The sequence below is a fragment of the Dicentrarchus labrax genome, unplaced genomic scaffold, assembly GCF_905237075.1.
Source record: "Dicentrarchus labrax unplaced genomic scaffold, dlabrax2021, whole genome shotgun sequence".
Lineage (NCBI taxonomy): Eukaryota > Metazoa > Chordata > Actinopteri > Moronidae > Dicentrarchus > Dicentrarchus labrax.
The window spans coordinates 11568251-11586463 of NW_026136717.1; the positions used below are offsets into that span (position 1 = coordinate 11568251).

The window sequence follows — 18213 nt, forward strand, 5'->3', positions numbered from 1 at the left end:
TGTGGTATGAAAACGCGCCGGCTGCCTGTCAGGTTACTGAGGAGCAGATGGGTTAAGGGTCTAATCAGGCCAGAACTGAGTTAAGCCACACTGACAGCAACTAGTGCCACTAATAAAGATGAAGTGAGGATGGGCGACTTGTATTTATGCATTACCATTTCTGTGTGCTTTTCAGGCGGCATAAATCAATATGGGGAGACAAAGCAGGAGGCAAAAGAGAAGAAGCGGAAGAGTCGTTTTGGGTTTTACAGTGTATTTGTGTAATAGGCCGTGTGGTTTTCCTGGTGTGTGTAACTGAAAGAAAGATGGGAACCAAGAGGGAGGTAGAGAGAAAGGAAGAGGGGAGAAAAACACACACAATTTGGTAGATTATGGTGCTTGAGATGGGCATAGACGGAGATCCACCCCTTGCTGAGACCTGAAGGGGGGAGGTGTCTCAAAATGGTCAGAGGAATCCTTCCTGCAGGGGTCCATTGTCTACAACCCGTGTCTATGAATAGAAAGCTGATTACAGCAGGCAGCGTTCTGTATTCCATTGCAGGGGTGCCTGCAGTTGATACACCACATGTTGCCATTTGGTCTGTTGTCTCTCCCCTGTTATTTCCACCTAAAGAGTGTTTCAGTGAAAGGCTTTTCCCTGCCTTTTAGGTCTAAACTGCAGACTGGAAGTGTTTTCCTCCCTTCCACATCACAGCAGATAAAGCAAATCCTCCCTCTCCTTGTCTCAAAACGACTTGTCTATTATTAAAAGCTTTTAAATGGAGCAGTGTGTTGGCTGACTACCAAATCTAGTGCCTTGTTGCCAAGGAAACACATACCCGTGGTCTCCCGCTCTCTCTTTTTTTTCTCCTTCCCCAGAGGCTCATATTTCAAAACTGTCAGCAATCTCATGCGCTCACACTTCTGCCTTTCAGCTAAAAGCTTTTTGTGCTGCCGGTGGAGCAGAATGGAGGGGAAAGGAGAGCGGATTGGGAGTGGTTAAGAGGAGAGGGAGGGAAAATGAAGGGCCTCCCTCACCGTTGCCAAGGCAACTTGATGTCACAGTGACATCACACACCACTAAAAGCTTTTAACCGGATTCCTCTCCTGCCTTAGGCCCCATTTTGAGCCCTCTTTCAGCTAGACTAGGGGGAAGGGCACAGGCAGGACGGTGTGTGTGCCTTCTTGCGTGTGTCAGTCCCTCACTGCAGATTCAATACAGCTCTTAGCACAGTAAAAGACTTTCAAATTCAACCTCTAAAGATCCTATTTCTGCAAACACAGCCTGCACAGGCCAAGAGAACAATTTCAAAAATGGCAGCAGAGGACGGTTTCAGCTACCTAATGCCAGGCCACAGTGAGAAGCACAGGCGGGCCCCGAACTGGACCGACGGTGAAATGAAAGCCCTCCTGTACGTGTGGGAAGAACACCACAACGAACTGAAAATGAGCAAGAGGAACGCTAAGGTTTACGAGAAGATGTCCCAGAGGTTTTTCCAGCTGACCGGAGAGCAGCGTTTCAAAGAGGAGATCAAGATGAAAATCACCAACATGTCTTTTCAGTACAGGCAAGTGCACCTGATCAAAACGTCCAGTCAGAGTTATGATTTTAAACTCCAGCTGTTGCATGACTTTAAACATCTATTTCTGATCTTACAGGCGACTGAAAACCACGGCCAACGAAAGCGGGGAGACGCCGGACTGGCCATATTACAAGGCCATCGAGAAGATCCTCTCCAAGCCACTGGAGAATGGGCGGGTGAACTCTTTGGAGTTTCAGGCCTCCGCTGCAGGGCCCTCCACTTCCTCCCAGTCTACAGACAACCTGGTGCCCCTGTCAGAGGAGGGGATGATGGGATTCCTGCCAGAGTATACAGGCTCCTCAGATGAGATGGAGATAAAACAAGAGCTGGACTCTTTGAGCTCTGACAGTGAGCATACACAGGGCTCCAGGTAACAGGAACAAGACACAGAGACACATTTGTGTGGGTGTGGGGTATATGTGTGTGTCACAGGTAATCACAGATTGAACTTACCTTTGTATTCTACTGTTTGAGGAAAGGAATCCACCAAAGTTGGTAACTTTTCTACTAAGGTGACAGACTGGCTTTACTCTATGTGTTTCCTGTTGCATGTTTTACAACAGGTCCACTACTTTACAACCAAAAATCCTAGAAATCCCCAAAACTATTGGGAATACGAGGGGGAAAGTGTGTTGATACTACTATCAGCAAACAAAATGTGTTACATCTAGATCTACCAAATACAGACACCGCGGGTCGCCTTCCATGGAGTCTGCCATGTTGAACCGCCATGTTTCTACTGTAGCCCTGAAAGGACAAAGGGGCGTTAGCAGTCTTCTCATTTGCACTTGGAAGGGGGGCGTGAAGGGAGTTGCGATCTTCAACCGCTAAATGCCACTCAATTCTCCACACACAACCTTTAAAAACTACCATTACATGACTTACTGTGGTTGTTATCCTTTTAGCAGGATTAGTTAGCCGCTTTTATTCGACGTGAGTGGATTTAGCTGATGCCTTATTTAATAAAATAAACTCAATGTCCACAATGTTAGTTAATCAAAATTTATATATTTCAATTACAGGAAACAGCTATGTGAGGAAAAATTAAGTAAATTTATCTTTACCAAAGGCTAGCTGTGATTATCTTTTGCTAGCTTTAACTGGATTTGCCTGTCTTACTTTAGTATCAGCTGTGTGGTTTAACTTACTGTTTGATTTGGTGTTTAGCTTTATAGAACAGTTCACACTGTGTTTTCTTCGAATTTCTACTTTAGTGTCATCATAGCAGTGGTTATCTTAAGCTAGCTTTAACTTCTGTCTCTCTTGCGTTAGCTGTGCTAGGTTTGGCGCTGAGCTGTGTTTTGTGGAAGCTGTTTTTTTTTTTTTTTCTTACTTCTGAAAGACATTTTGCTCTTACGTTCTATGATTTCTGACTTTGGGGGATAGTTACTGGTGTCAAACTGCAGACTAACCTGTTTTAGATTGTAGGTCCAACATTGACCTCTCTGAATGCTCTAAAAGCTCGATTCTCTGTTCTCCAGCTCGCACCCTACTTCAGCCAGGAAAAGACGTGCCAACAAGCACCTGTCCGTGAAGAGAAAGAAACTGCGGGTTATGCAAGCCATGTTGCAGCAACAGAGGAGGTCAAGCCGGGCCATAGAGGAGACGTGCAGGGAGGTCCGTCGAGCCATGCACCAACAGAACCTCCTCCAGGTCCAGTGTCTGCAGCTGCAGGAGCGTATGATGAACCTCCTGGAGAAGATGATCCAGCCACCCTCCACCACGTCAGCATCCTGGGGTCAGAGTGGGGTGAAAGATCCAGGGAAGCAGTGAAATGTGAAGGCTGCGGTTGTCTGGGAGAGATTGCGTAACCTATAGCCTTGTTGAGGCAAAAATATAAACTTATTATGGACATTAACATCGAACATTGTTATCGTGTTGCTGCATATGTCGAAGTATAGCTCAGCTCGGTCATCAGCCTGAATATCAATAATGGAAGATGACCATGTTAATAATTATAATGACATATGCTGGCACTTTAACATCCGCCGTAATTCCCATCTGAGTTTTCATTGAAAGGGTAATTGTATCCGATCCTCTTTCTTGATCATTTGTCAAGTACCCTATTAAAATCACTGTGGGAACAACAGCCTTGCAAAAACAGACTTATCTTGTCACTTCATTTTTTTCACTGTGCCAAGATAATTACAAGTTGGGAAGGTTTGATGCCAAAACATGGGCAATTTGTAGCATTATGAACCAGGAGTTGAGGCAATAATCCTGCTGTTATTGAAGTGATAGGAAAGGAGCTGTCGGCAAACAGCATCGTAACCATCTTTTTTTGTGCTCGATAGCAGTAAACATAAAGATTATATTTCCTGCTTTTAACTGATTTTACTGTTCAAGCTGAATCTAGATTAGATGCAGTAAATAAAAATCAGTTCGACAAATCATTCATATCCAAGAACGTCACTGTGAGCACACAGATTGGCATTCTGCCCACACGCTTACTGGACTGAGTAAGGACAAACAAATCACATATACAGTGTTGCCTGGCATTGTGACTTTAGGATTAGATATAAATGCAAACTTCATGACAGAAACAGAATCTTTTTTTTTTTTTCCTGAGATTTCAATACTTTAATATGTAAAGATGTCATGTTCTTATTTGCATTTCTGCTGAATAAAACATCACACAGTCTACAATCATTTCTCGTCTTTCATTGTTACTGCAGGGTAATTATTGAAATGCAAAGTACACAGAAGGTAAGGACTGATAGAGACGACATCTTAAGGCCTTTGCCTTTCAGCCTATTTTAAGAGGATTTGGAGAAACTGGGGATTAAGTTAGTTCCATCACACACCACACCAACTCCATGGCAGTCTCTGCTCCATGAAAAAGAAAATACAATTGTTTTGCAGAGATGTAAACCACATTTCTCTACCTGCTATGTCCATGTATTTAGATAATAGATAAAAAACAACAACAAATTGCTTCATGGCAAACCACATTAGGCTAATTATCTGCATTATTATTATATTGTTTTATTATAATGTGTAGTAAAGCCATGTGACAGTGGGTGCAACCGTTGCAGCCCTTTGACCAGATGTAGTATTGTTTACAGACCATGTGCAGTGTAGTGCCTGCTGCTCCAGTGAGGAAGAGACCGGGGCAACTACATGGGAAGTGACTGAGGCTTACTGCAGTAAAAACATATGGGTAAGACTTGTATTGTACATGTATATGTGTTAATTATATTAATAAACTTAACACCATTAAATATGTTGCGTTTTTTTAATTTAACGTGCTCCCAAGTGGCGCGTTTTCGGGATGATTACAGAGTTTATAGTGAGGTTTAAATCCCAGTATTGCTTGAGTTTAAAGCGGCGTTGCTAGTTTTAAAAAACCTAGACTTTTAAATGTTATTTATTTTAGCGCAAAATAAACACCGTCAACCGTCATCAGTGTCAGCCAATAGCGTCCCTCCAATCGTTTGAATATTGAACGTGACAGGCGCGCTGATTGGCCAGAACGGGAGGTCACGTGCTCCAGAGACGTTACGCTGTCATGGTTACAATGAAAGACGCTTTGTGATCTCCGCGGTGAGTGAATGGAGGGAGGCGCTCTCGCCGCTCAATCACGGCATAAAGTGTGTTAAATAATATTTAAAAAAGAAATGGACGTGTAATGTGAAAAATGTAAACGTGTGGACTTACAGCAGCGTCAGTGTAAATACCGTGGGAGCCTTTTTGTGAAACTTTTCAACCCTGGAAAAAGGTAATTTAAAAAAAGTTAGTCTTTAAACAGCCTCATTGTTGTGATAGTTTCGGACTTATGTGCGAGTGTAACATAGATTGAACGTCTTATAACTGGAAAAAAATGACTTAAAAAAAGCCGGTATCATTCGTCAGGTGTTTCCGGCTGTTGAAAATGTTTAACTTTTGTGGTGAGTGGAGTATTGGAACATTTAAACAACAGTGGTTGACCGAAACCAAAGAGTCTGGTTGTCATTTAAGTGCTGTTGGTGAGTATGGAGCCAGCTGGCACTCTGTTTTAGGGGGGCAGTGTGTAGAGGGGTGGATGGAAGTAATTTGCAAGCTGTATGAGGACATAAAAGCTGTGTGTGCCTTATCTTTGACAGATAATTGCTAAAATAAGATTGATAGCAGTGTTTTACTTGGTTTACAAATTACTTTAGGAAGAGTTAAAAAAAAAAAAAAAAGAGCTAGAAAAACACCCTGGCTCTCAATTTGTGTATGTGTATTGTTTTTAACAAATTATCTCAACAAGAAGTGGCTTAGATATCATCTAAGTATAAAATAATAGCGTTATCTAATTTATATATTGAGTAATTTAAAGCTTAAACAGTTTTATTAGTTAGTTGATCACCAGAAAATTAATCTGCAACAATTTTGAAGATTGATTGTTAGTTTTTTAACAAAAAAAAAAAAGCCAAGAAATTGCTCTCGAAAGTGAAGATTTCCTGCTTTATTTGGTCTCGAATGGCGGAGAACTAAATGTGTTTGTCTTTTATTGTTTGGATATCATATCTGGCTCAGTGATTTTGATAAGACCAAACAATTATTCAATTCACTGACAGATTGATCGATAATTGAATTAAGTGTTAGCTGCAGTATAATGCTTCAGATTAGTATTTTACCTCAGCATGTGTCTGTTGAAAGCTGATGAGCCACTGAATTAATGTGCAATCATATGTGTTAATTTAATCTGTTCTTCCATTTTGTATAATTTGATGTACTGCAAACAAACTCCTTTTTCAATTGAGTTTCTTCTTGTTTTCACTCACTTTGTGTAACTGTAGGATGACAACAACACAACAGTGTTGGCAACCTGCAAGTGTTTCAGTTCCCACGCACTGGATCTCACAGCACCCTACAACAAAGATGAGGATACAGGGACAGCCTGAGGGCGCAAGGAGGCGCCTGGATTTGAATTCAGTCGGTGAGCTCAGGGGTGTTGAGGTCATCCGTGGTCGGGCAGGATATGGCTTTACTATTTCAGGACAGAGGCCGTGTCTTCTGAGTGGCATCCTGGAGGGAAGTCCTGCTGACCTGGTGGGACTCAAACAAGGGGATCACATCATGGCCATCAATGGAGCTGACGTGTCCACTGCTTTGCATGAGACTGTGGTGCAGCTGATTGGCAGCTGCAGAGGACCCTTGCGGATGGTTGTGCATGCTGAAGGCCGGATCATGGGGAACCCCATCCTTAACGATGCAAAATTTGGGATTGGCCAGAAGAGTGGTATTTTCCAGAAGGCAGGAGTTCTCCGCACTATCTCGGACGATTCGAGCAATTCTTCCTTTAACTCAAGCCATGCTAACACCACCAAACAGAGGCCGCTGTCAGAGCCTAACATGGGGCAGTGGGTACAACACTGGAACTCTTTGGCTGAGCAGCCGAGGGAGGAATCTTGTAGAGTAGGGGACACAGACTCTTTGTTTACAGACACAGAAGAAGTTAACTCAGACTGGAGTATCTTAAACATGACCCTGGTGGTGGGCTACCTGAGCTCCACAGAACTGATTTTAAACACTACAGGATCAGAGGAGGACTGTTTGAAAGCCATTCGGGAACGGATACGACAGTTGGGAACCGAGCAGGATACCCATACGCTGGTGATGATGAAGATCATGTTTGACTGCGTCCGACTTTGTGATGACACAGGAGCTGTTTTGGCGGCCTTTCCTACAGAGAACCTGGTTTTAGGAGCTGTCTGTGCTGAAGATCCACGTTTTTTTTGCCTGGTCACTACAGCACATATAATCAATGGCCGTGTACCCAAGGATGGTCCTCTGCGGGCCTCCTGCCATGTTTTCTTCATTGACCCAGCGCTGGGAAACCACGAGGACCACATAGGCATTGCCGGACGCTTTGGCTTCGACTGCTCTCCAGATCCAGATGCGCTGGGCTGCCTTGAATTTCCTCAGACTCCCCCGGATGTTCTTCACTTTGTCACAGTGCTGTACAGTGACATGGGGGAGGCTGTGGAGAGGCTTCGAGCTAAACTGGACATGGAGGCTCAGCAGCAAGCCAAGGAGAATGGCAGCACTGGCAAACAAGGCAGCGCCAGCAGCAATGGGGACAGTGGAATTGGAAATGGGTCCCCCCCTGAGGAGAGAGCGGACAGGGATTTCCCTTCTGCAATCCGAAACCATCCTGGGGCCCACCTCCCCAGCTGTCCCTGGGATTATCCTCCGGCTGAAGACCTCACCCCAATAAACCTCTCCAAGAATGGCCAAAAACTTAATCCAGTGAACAGTGCCAGCATACATTCCCTTTCAGAGTCGCTACCTGGCCCTGATTCTCTTACTAGCTTTTATGGAGGTCCCCCGCCCAGGCTCAAGTTCCAGTTTAAGCCCCCACCACCTCCTCTGCCTTTGGATAAAAAAACAAACTTCTTCGGAGATCCTCTCAGAAGTAGCCAAAAGTGGTTCTCAAAGGCAAAGTGGCCAAAAGCCCTAAGTGGTGATCCAGAGCCTCAGGTGCCGTCCAACAACAACTGGTCCTCCAGTGTTAGCCTTAGCAACCTGCCTCCCCCCATGAGCCAGATCCCCTCAGACAGGTACCGGTCTGCAGAGGTCATGATGCTCCCGCCCAGAGAGGAATGGACCAAAAGGTTTCTCGACCAGAGAGAGAAACAGCGGAAAGATGGTAGTACCAAAAATGTAAGTAAGATGATTTTCTTTTTTTTTACATTTTAAAGCTGAAATCATTTAAAAACATTAGTGGCTGTCTTTACGCTGTGAAATAGTTTGTCAGGTCACACAGGTGATCTGCGGCCTAAATAAGTATTGCTGCTTATTATGCCCATATTACTAGTTGCATATGTCAACTAAACAGGAAGCTTGAAGGGGTAAAAAAAAACATTTTGTGCAGCAGACATATGTTTTATCCGGTTCCTGTCCTGTTAATCATCTCCTGACTCTTCAGGTTTGTCTTAGGGGTCTAAATTCTGGACTAAATGAACATTAACTGTTCATAACATAAACAGTCGATGACATTTTCACTGCGTTACAACATCAATGAAGAGAACCAGCTTCAATACAACAGTAGATTCTTTGCTGTAGCTGTAGTGTGAAAAATTATGAATTGGCACTTTAATGTTTTAATTATAGGTGAAAATATTTTACTCTCAACCCTTGTTTTTGCTCATTTATTTTGTGTCTGTGCCATTTTGTACCCATGTGTTAATGAGAAATCCTTCCACAGAGTTAAATAGTTCCATTGTAAGCACCATGCTGGGGAAAGGGCATCTGTTTCTGTACTTCATTCATGTTTAACACAGCGACACAGGAAGTATTAAATGGTCACATGGAGTTGAGTTTCCAGACACTGAGGGGGTGTTAGTAAGCCTGTTTTTGGTGGCACCTAAAATGAAACACAATACCACTATCTCAACAGTCAATTGGTGCTGAGTGTGAATTGAACTCAGAAAGCACCTGTTGTAAGTCAATGATGTCATTGTCATAAATGTGCAGAGAAGGAAACAGGTATTTTTTTCCTTAATGTTATTGTCCTGATTGACCACAAGATGGCCCTGTGTACACATGTAGTCCCGGAAATGAGCCTCCCACTGGAGATCAGTCATGTGTTTGCAGTGTCTCTGAATTAGTTTCTCTCAGCAATTAGTATTAGTTAATTAGTATGAACATGTTTTTTGTAAATGGCTACAAATAAATAATCTATGTGTTTTTAATTCATGTTCAGTGTTTATTGGATAAAGTTCAGCTACACAATGTGTGGTTTTGGAACTCCCATTTACAGTATTTATTGGTGTTTTCTAACTTATTTAAGCAAACAGTTTGCTGAGTTTCGAAACCAGAAGTGTTTTGTGTCTTTGTCCACCAGCTTGCATTAGATCAGAAAGACGACAATCTTGCACAGGAAGCCAGGCAAATTACAGGGTAGAGCCCATGCCATGCAGCGGTAATTATCTGCAATTCTTGAACTCTCGTTCAAACATTAGACGCAGCCTCTCCAATCATAGAAGAATAGGGGTGGCTGGTTAAACAGCATTATCTTTTCTGAAGGGATAGGCTGGAAGCTATGGTGGTTCGAGCTGGTCTCTTATGGTAATTCATTGACAATTACACTGTGAAATTAGTGCTTCCGTGTCAGTACTTTTGAAACGTGGTTGTACTAGTTTAGGTTAACTTTATGTGACCAATCTGCATGTTGTCAGAGACGACTGTGGGTCATGACCACCATTATATGTAGATGCAGAAGCTTCTGCAGGGAAAACTGACTAACCTCAAAGGCTCTTGTCACTTTGGTAATCGGTTACATTTGAACTTTCTCTGTCATCTTTAAGTCACTTGGAATATTATTATTATCTCTAAATAATACATTTTGTGTTCTAGTATATTAGTATGCAAAGTATTTATGCATTGTATTTTAAAACAACCTTTTCATACTTATTACCAACTATTTATTACAAGTTATTGTTATCTAGTTTTTCAAACTTTTAGCAAGATTTTATGGGATTTTCAAGACCAATAATGACAATAAAAGTTAATTTAATTAAATTGATTTGAATTCAATTATAGTACCTTGGACCCAGTACTTTTGGCTGATATTAATTCACATAGGGGTATGCAAGATATAAACTGGTAATACTAATGAAATACAAACAATACAAGGGTAAAGGTGTTGATTATGCTGTCATCAATAGTATTTCTCTTTGCGTCTTTGTTCATTCGTCTCTCCTTTATTCTCACAGGGCTCCAGGTTTTGGGGTAAGGGTGTTGCCCGTGCCTCTAAACGCCGTTCTACCAAACGTCTCAGCCTGGCACGATCCCTGGATGACCTTGAGGTAGGCACCATGTTTTTCTCTTTTTTACTGGTTTTCCTAGAAGTTTCATTTCTTTTATTTCTACTTTCCACTTATTTGAATCTGACAGCGGCCTCTGTTTGGTTTGTGTTAGCATGACTCGAGTTAAAGGAAGAATTGCTTGATTTGTCCGAGTGGAAATCAGAATCCCCTTGTTTCTTAGAAGTTTTTAGATTTGATTTATGTTGCTCCTCTTTAACAAAAGTTGTTTCAAAATGGAAAACCATGAGGATCTGTTGGGCCTGTTTGCAGAACATGCTTCACTGATGTGGACATTCAGTTGAACCGCCCCCTTTCTCATTCTGCTCCACTCTCAGCTCTTTTTTAACCTTTCATTTCCGTTGCCTTGAACTCAGCGTTTGCTGCTACACTTGTGGCACGAGGGGGGCTCACAAAGTGGACATTGTGTGGACCAGAGCCATGTTTGTTTGGCCTCGCTAATGAGCACTGCTGCACGACTGAATATCGTGCTCACATTTTCTCATATTAATGTTGCTGAGGAACTCTCTCTATTCAGTGGTCTCTGCATGCATGCATTACTCATGCACACTGAATCATATTTACAAAAACACACGGACACTGTTCCTACAGCCCATAATTACTCTGAAAGCACACGAACAGACACAAAAACAAACCAAAAAGGGGCATACTGTATTGTATATCCATGCATTAGTCACAGACACACCCACAGACAACAACATTGTCACAAAGGGGCACACCACAGATCTCCTCAGGATTGTCCCAACACACACTAAGCAGCACTGTTGTTGAAACGCTCCACGTTCTGAGCATGTCTGCTCCAGATTTGAAGATGGCTATAAAAGGCTTAGACAGCTGCACAGTTTCTGCCTGCATAGTGCTACTTTTATGCCTTCTTACATTGTTTTTGTACTGTAACCAGTGTTATTCACATGTCATCAGGATTACATAATCAGATTATAAAAAATATGTAACTATAATCAGACCAGATTACATTTGAAATAATGTGTAAGTAGTTACATTGATTACATTTTTGTATAATTAAATATTAATTAATTAAAATATGGCATTTTTAAAAATTCTGAAACTTTTTTTCATGATAACCAATGCTCTGTTAAAAGTTTGTAACTTCACAAGACACACTGCCCAGAATTATTCCTAAGAACGTAACCCGAACTAGTTTCTTGCAATTTAAACATTACTGTTAAACAGTACTGTTGTTTGAGAACATTAGCATACTGTGGGCTAGAGGTTACAGTCAGTGTTGGGTCAGACTACTTTGAAATGTAGTCAGTTACTGAATACAAATTCATTGCATGTTCATTAATGTTATTAATAACCTAATACATTGGATTATAGAAAAAAGTATTCTGAATACTTTTGCATTCCTTTTAACCTTGCAAGACAGCTGCAGCCAGACTACATGGTACAGGAACAATCTGCCTCCTCTGAGGAATCACTGGCAGCTCCAGAGGTGGGCACTTAGAGGTTAGAGTAGAAGCTGCTGGTATCTGTCATCAGAAGTGGAGAGACATTTCTTTATTAAATAAAGGGCAAAGAACAGCACTGAAAGCTTTTCTCTATAGAAAAGTAGTTTTCTCTCTTCTCCCGACTGGCTTCGGTAAGAGTTTGACTATGTTCTAAGGTTTGTTGATCTGACTGGTTGAAGTTTGCCCCTGATAGATGACCTGCCGAGTATTTTTGAATGTCCGTGCCCTTTTCCAAACAGTTTCCAGTGACGGCATCCCAGATCTCAGTTCTGTGTAACAAACCACCTGGTGCAGTCAGGTTAAATTACTTTTGAATCACTATAAATTCAAACGTTGAAAATGTTGCTCTTTATAGTATCAAATGGACACAAAAATCTGAGTTCCACAAATATTCTTTTTTTCTCAAAACATTTCAATTTGTATTTACAGTTGGTCAAATTAAATCACACTGAATGTCTTCTGTGATTTATCCATGTTTCCGTGTTGAAAACTACTGTTGTTGTAGAGTTTAATGACCATTCAGAGGCGAGTTGTTCTTGACTACTTGACGGCTGTGTGGGCATGTGTGTAGCAGCTCTGATCTCAAGTGCATTGCACAATGGAATACAAGAGATTTACCCCATTCTCCTATTAAGATCTACAGAGTCCATAAGCCCAGAGGGTTAAACCAGTTGTAAATCATGTGTTTTTTGTTTCTGAGCTCCATGTCAGCTCATGTGCAGAGATCCCCCTACCATTTTTTTTTCTTCGTTCGGTGATGTGTTACATTATATTTAGTTGCTATGGTTATGGCTTTAGAGAAGCTGCAATTAGGCTGCATCTATCAAGAGTAAAATTACTTTTATTATCTAGTTTATCATCATCCCTAGCAGCTGATGCAGCTGTTTTCTTCACATTTGTATTAAACATTTATTCCTGCTCAAGTTTTAAAGAACTGGGAAGCTTCGGGCTGCTGTAATCAGTCTCATATTTGACACCACACTTAGGTGGAACAATTTTTTCACGAAACGAAATAAAATTGGCTCGATAGAAAGCTGGATGCTTTCACGCTTCTAGTATTGTGTTGAGTTGTGTTTCTTACACCTTGAGTTTGCTTTGTTACACAATGATTTGTGCGCGTGTAATACTTAGACTTCACACCTCCACTCTATCAGGAGCTGCTGGGACACCAACAGGGAGAGACAGGCTCAGGGTGGTCTAATATGTTGAATCTGTAATGTAAGAAAACACTAGCCTTTCACATACGAGCATCATGGGTAATATGATCTCTGTACATTTTCAAGCCCTGACATGTTGCCTGTTGAATAAATGGCAAAAAGACTTTAAACAGCTCAAGTTTGGTTTGGCAATTATGTATTATGGAAAGTAGAATGCGGTTGTCCATACAACGGCCGTTTGTGTTAGATTAAAGAAGACTTGGATTGGGATGCTGGAATTATTGAGTTATGAATCATGTGAGTTTTTCACTGTTAGGCATATATTGTGTAGAACTGGCTTTGAATTTAGACGATCTGTATCAAACTTCTCATTGTCTCTCCCTCTAACTGGTCTCTGTGCCACTTATATCATGTTTTTTGGTTATATATAAGCTATTTTTTGATGGAAAACAAGAATATTTAATTGTCTGTTGCAGGGGAAATACCAGTTTTTATCAAAACAGTTGTAGAAACCTATTGCTAACAAACAGCTGAGCATATTCACTGCTGTGCAAACAGAGGTATCAGCTTTTTGCTGTTTGTTTTGCACAGAGCCATGTTGACTGCAGTTGTTGAAGGAGTGAGGAGTGTCAGATGTTCAATTCCCCTCTTTCAAGATATAGAAAATTCATCTGTCGGTAAGAGATAACACAAGACAAACAGTTTTGATAAGGATCCTTAAAATAACCAACTTGTGTCCCGATTGAGGTATTTTAAAGTTGATAAAATAATCCACCTGTTTATCCTGTGCATTTAAAAAAGCATTCTCATGGTGCATCCAGCTCATATGTATTCAGACCGCATCTAATCAAGAAGAGTAATTTACCACATGCAGTTTTAAATCATGGTAGGCCGATGCATTCCAAGTAATAACACCATAGGGAATGTTTTATGGTTGTCGAAGGCAATTAGATCCTCACCTAGCACTTTCCCTCTGCAGGCTCTTGTTTCAATGGCTGAGCTTCACCCTGGGTTCATGGTCAGAGATCAGATGGTGTACTTCTAAAAGCTCCTGCCTCACCAAAGCCAAAGCCCATCCAATGGCATTTTGTCCTCACAAAGACTTTCACAGATGCAGAATTTGGTGGTATCACTTCAGCAACACACTTGGAGAACTATACTTGTATTGTTGTTAGAAGCAGTCCAGTCAGACAGGCGAGACAGAAAGCGAAGCCTGCAAGCGTTTGAAGGTTCCACTTCAGAGAGAATTCAGATAATAAACAATCAACCTATCAAACCAATGAATAACACTAAACTACTACAAGCTTATTATACATCTTCAATGACAGTAGCACGGGTCCGGACTTGACGGGTTGAAGTGTTTCAGCGCTTTCCAACTTGTACATTGTTGTGACGGGTGTTCTGAGGCACGGTTCTCATGGTAAGTTTTGCCAAATTACGTGATAAGCTCTCAGTCCGTGCATGCATCTGGACTCACAAGGACACCGTGAGACTATTTTGGAGTTCACCACCAGTGCTCGGGGAAGACCCCTGCGGATAACCCCTGTACGTGGCCTCGCTGCATGTTGTGGACGAGCCCAGAACAATTTGGACGCGTGTGGCCATGTTGCTTTTTCCATGGTCGGTGGTGTGCGTCACAGTGGCTAGCAAGGGAATGAGCGAATGCTTGTTATTTTTCTTCACATTACAAAGGCTCTGACTCGTAGCTTTTGCAACCCACGCACAAGTCAGAATAGCACATATATAATCTTGTGCTTTTTGATTCGTGTGCCTTTCTGGTTCAGCAGAGGGGGAAACTGCTGTATAAATCTGCGTTTGTGCTGATTCGTTTTCCTGCATCTTGTGTGATGAGGAGTGTTTTAATGCACGCTGAGCTTTTGTTGTCAGATCCCCTTATGTTTGGGCATGTCGAAGAATGTGCTGTTTTTTTGTGCGCCTCCTTGTCTTATTCCCACACAGAGCTTATCAGAGCCCTACTGCAAATGCATCCACATCCCACAGCACGGCTCCACCACTGTGATCTCTTCCTTATCCTCGTTTCTAACTCCAAACTGATGCTTTGCGCCCGCGACGTTCAGCAGATGACAGCGTGTTCAACTTTGCAGAGGTGACCCCATTAGCAGGCTGCTGTGCCTGTGTTCACACTGACTCTGTCTTGTGAGATGTTGCTGGCTGTGAAAACATCAGTTAATGTGAGCTGTTAGTTTATGCTGGGAAATTGGGGATAGATCTTTTTTGCTCCAGTATGAAGTTTCTCCTCTTCTTTTAGGTGTGGAGACATTAGTCGCTCTTGTTTAAACGCCTGCTGGTAATAGATTTATCCTGTGGGCGTAACAGAAACCAAGAGAAGGCATGAAGACACAGGGACGGGGAGGGAGGTGAACAGAGAGGGAAAGAGGAGGAATTTAAAGCAAGAGAGAGAGAGAGGCAGGGAGAGAGAGGGAAAGAGAGGAACCGGCAGCAGAGGAAGGGAGAGGGAGCTTTTGAACTCACAGTAGCTGTCAGGATTTTCAGTTCTCCTGCACGCTCTCTCCTCCCCCGTTGAGCTCTGTCTCTCCGCACTGCAAACACCGACTCGCACACGCACGGTGGAGCTCCAGCGGATGGACTCGTTTACACACACCAGGCGTGTGGAGCAGCGCTGAAGACGAGCCAAACACACGCACACAGCACCATACATGGAGCAAACTTTAACTCTCAACTCTGTAAGTCATGAAATTCTGGAGTCTTCGTTATTTTGTCTGTCTGAACTTCTCTTCTGTTTGGTGATGCCATCTTCATCTTTCACACTATCCTCCCTGCCACCGTTACTTTTCCTTCTTTGGGCTCTTTGTAGCTCCTGTTGTAGCCTTTGAGCGACATACAGTGGTTAGCTTGTGTGGTCTGTCAAAGGAATGTTTTGACCAGTGCCAGCTGAACTCTCGTGCTGTATGACACACACCCGCTGTACACAGCAAAATGTGTTCTAGTATCTATATCAGGATGCACACTGACTTTAAATTGGACGTTATACTAAAAGGGTTTTGTCAAGACTATTCTTGGGCCTTTGAATGAAGCGCACTCTGTTGCACTGAACTTGCCCTGAGAAGTGACCCTTTTTGCAATCAGTTGGTGGTAGTAGGAGTACTTGGATTTGGTGTGAGGAAAAAGCTGAGATCAGAGGTTGTTTTTGTCGGTTGGAATTAAATACTCTGCTCGGTAGGTAAATTGTATTTTTTAGGTAATTATGTAACAGCCGCAGTTTAGTTTGAACTTGAAATGGTTGCCTGTGGTTTTGCCTTGCCCCTATTGACTTTGTGCTGGCATGTCCCCGCTCTGATTCACCAGCCCTCTCATTCACTTATTTCACACACGCTTTGCTAAAACACATCTATAATCTATGACAATCTATGAATGCTGAGTGATCTTTGTTGCTTATACAGAAGTAAACTAACCTGCTGTATATCCAAGCAACCGAACCATAAGCACACGAGTTGAGTTCTGATTATTATTAATATTATAATAGCTGCTAAAATTAGACGCCATACTTCATTAGATGAATTCTTCCCTCTGGTTTTGATGCGGGTATTATGACTTGAGAAGACGAGCACAAATAGTGTGTTCCTGGGGATTAGCAACAAAGGAAGGAGCACACGACGCATTTTTATCTCGCTGACATCACATGGCCGGCTCTGGAGTGTGGGTGGACACTTGCTCTCACGAAATGTGTCCTTAGGCTAGCATTATAGGATGCAAAGACTAAACAGCCTGACATTTTCTAAATGTCTCCACTATGATTCCTCTTCTTCCTCTCTACTCGCGCAAGAGGTTTTTTTATTGCAATTACATAGACTGCTCTCTCCAAACCCACTGACTGGAAAAACAGTACATTAACACAACAAAACTTGAGGAGAAGTTATTTAACTGTCCAGCTGCTCGGAGTATGAATATGCAACAGCCAATAACCAGATGACCAGATGTGGCTGTGGTTGCTGAGTTTGCTGTTTGACCAAGCTGTAACCACGGAAAATACCCGCTGCCTCGCCATCCCTGGACGGCGATGCACTGCAGCTCCACTCTTGCCAACACTATGACATCATCTATCGACATTCAGGATTATGATATGTTTTTTTGAGTTACCCACACAACTCTTCATCATCCCCTGCTGAATGGCAATAGGAAGACCTGGTCTGAACCAGGACGTCAATGGATGTGATACACAGCTTCAAGAGGTGATTCATTCCCCACACACTGTTTACCTTCCTCAATCGTACTATTATTAAATTTCTCTGTTTCACTGGAAGGGAATCTGCTGCCAAGGGTGTGGAGGTTACTCAACAAGGAACGGCTTTAGAACTGCCAAGGTCTTTTATCACCTCCCTGGTAGAAGTTTAGACATGTCTGGGATACAGCGGGCTCCTCGTCGTGTTCAACTCTTTACCTCACACCTGTAGCTCAGACGACGCCAGAGAGAGTTTGCTTCACGTCTTTGAGACACTGAGCAAGGGGGGGGGGGGTTGCAGGGAGGTTTGGAAATTTAAATGTAGTTGGTATCTATTTGACCTTGAGTTGGCGCAAGATGCTGACGAACCAGGCCAAGGTCTCGTCTACTTTGCACTGTGGAAGTCATAAACATGGATTTTTTGGGGCGGCCAAGTTACTCTGCCTGTGATATTGGCTTGGCCCTCGACTTTGGCAGTCTAAACACTAACTTTCCCTCGTGAACTATTTCTATAACATCTTCATCCTGTGGTCAACATGAGGAAATGTGATATGTCTGTTTACATTTCTTAGTTATTGCATGACCTCATTGCTTTAGGTTGAGTAAAGTGCTGCATATGGTTCATGTTTTGACCTTCACCATATTTTTAAAGGCACTAGATGAAAAGGTTGTCCCGAAATGCAGTACGCAGTGCTAGATTACTGTCATATTCTGAAATATAGGCTTAAGCAAAAGGTGACCAGAACAGTTTGTTTACATGCGACAGAGTAAAATAAGTGTCTTTAAGGAAGGGTGCAGATGTACTTTGTGTGAGCATTGTCATGAGCTTGTCGCCCTGCCAAATATCCACAGAGACAAAAGGCCATCCCATAGCCCTTCGCCTGGAGGGATAAACTTAAGCCAAACTCGCCTTCCCTTCTTTCCCAGTCTCGGTCAACCAGCTCAGGTTCCAAGCACGACCAAAAGCATTACACAGTTGGGTGTAAGGTCAGTAGGACTTACGCAGGAAGTAAACAATTACGGCAGTTC

General features: G+C 42.5%; 2 protein-coding genes across 5 annotated transcripts in view; both read left to right on the forward strand.

The window, feature by feature from the left end:
• The first annotated feature begins 979 nt into the window (after positions 1-979).
• msantd1 (Myb/SANT-like DNA-binding domain containing 1) lies at positions 980-4211 on the forward strand. Its single transcript, XM_051429549.1, has 3 exons — positions 980-1547; positions 1639-1932; positions 3044-4211. The coding sequence occupies exons 1-3, from the start codon at positions 1294-1296 to the stop codon at positions 3333-3335; spliced, it is 840 nt and encodes a 279-aa protein (XP_051285509.1). The 5' UTR covers positions 980-1293; the 3' UTR covers positions 3336-4211.
• A 433-nt stretch (positions 4212-4644) lies between these two features.
• rgs12a (regulator of G protein signaling 12a) overlaps positions 4645-18213 on the forward strand; it is a 38357-nt gene continuing 24788 nt past the window's right edge. Inside the window, exons 1-3 of one of the 4 annotated variants that reach the window (XM_051428657.1) lie at positions 4645-4722; positions 6326-8192; positions 10247-10339. In XM_051428657.1, coding sequence (XP_051284617.1) covers positions 6327-8192; positions 10247-10339 — 1959 coding nt within the window. In that variant the 5' untranslated portion in view covers positions 4645-4722; position 6326. Of the gene's footprint in view, positions 4723-5109; positions 5281-6325; positions 8193-10246; positions 10340-14959; positions 15689-15734; positions 17195-18213 lie in introns of those variants that run through there. The other 3 variants (XM_051428656.1, XM_051428660.1, XM_051428658.1) reach the window with 3 other exon arrangements.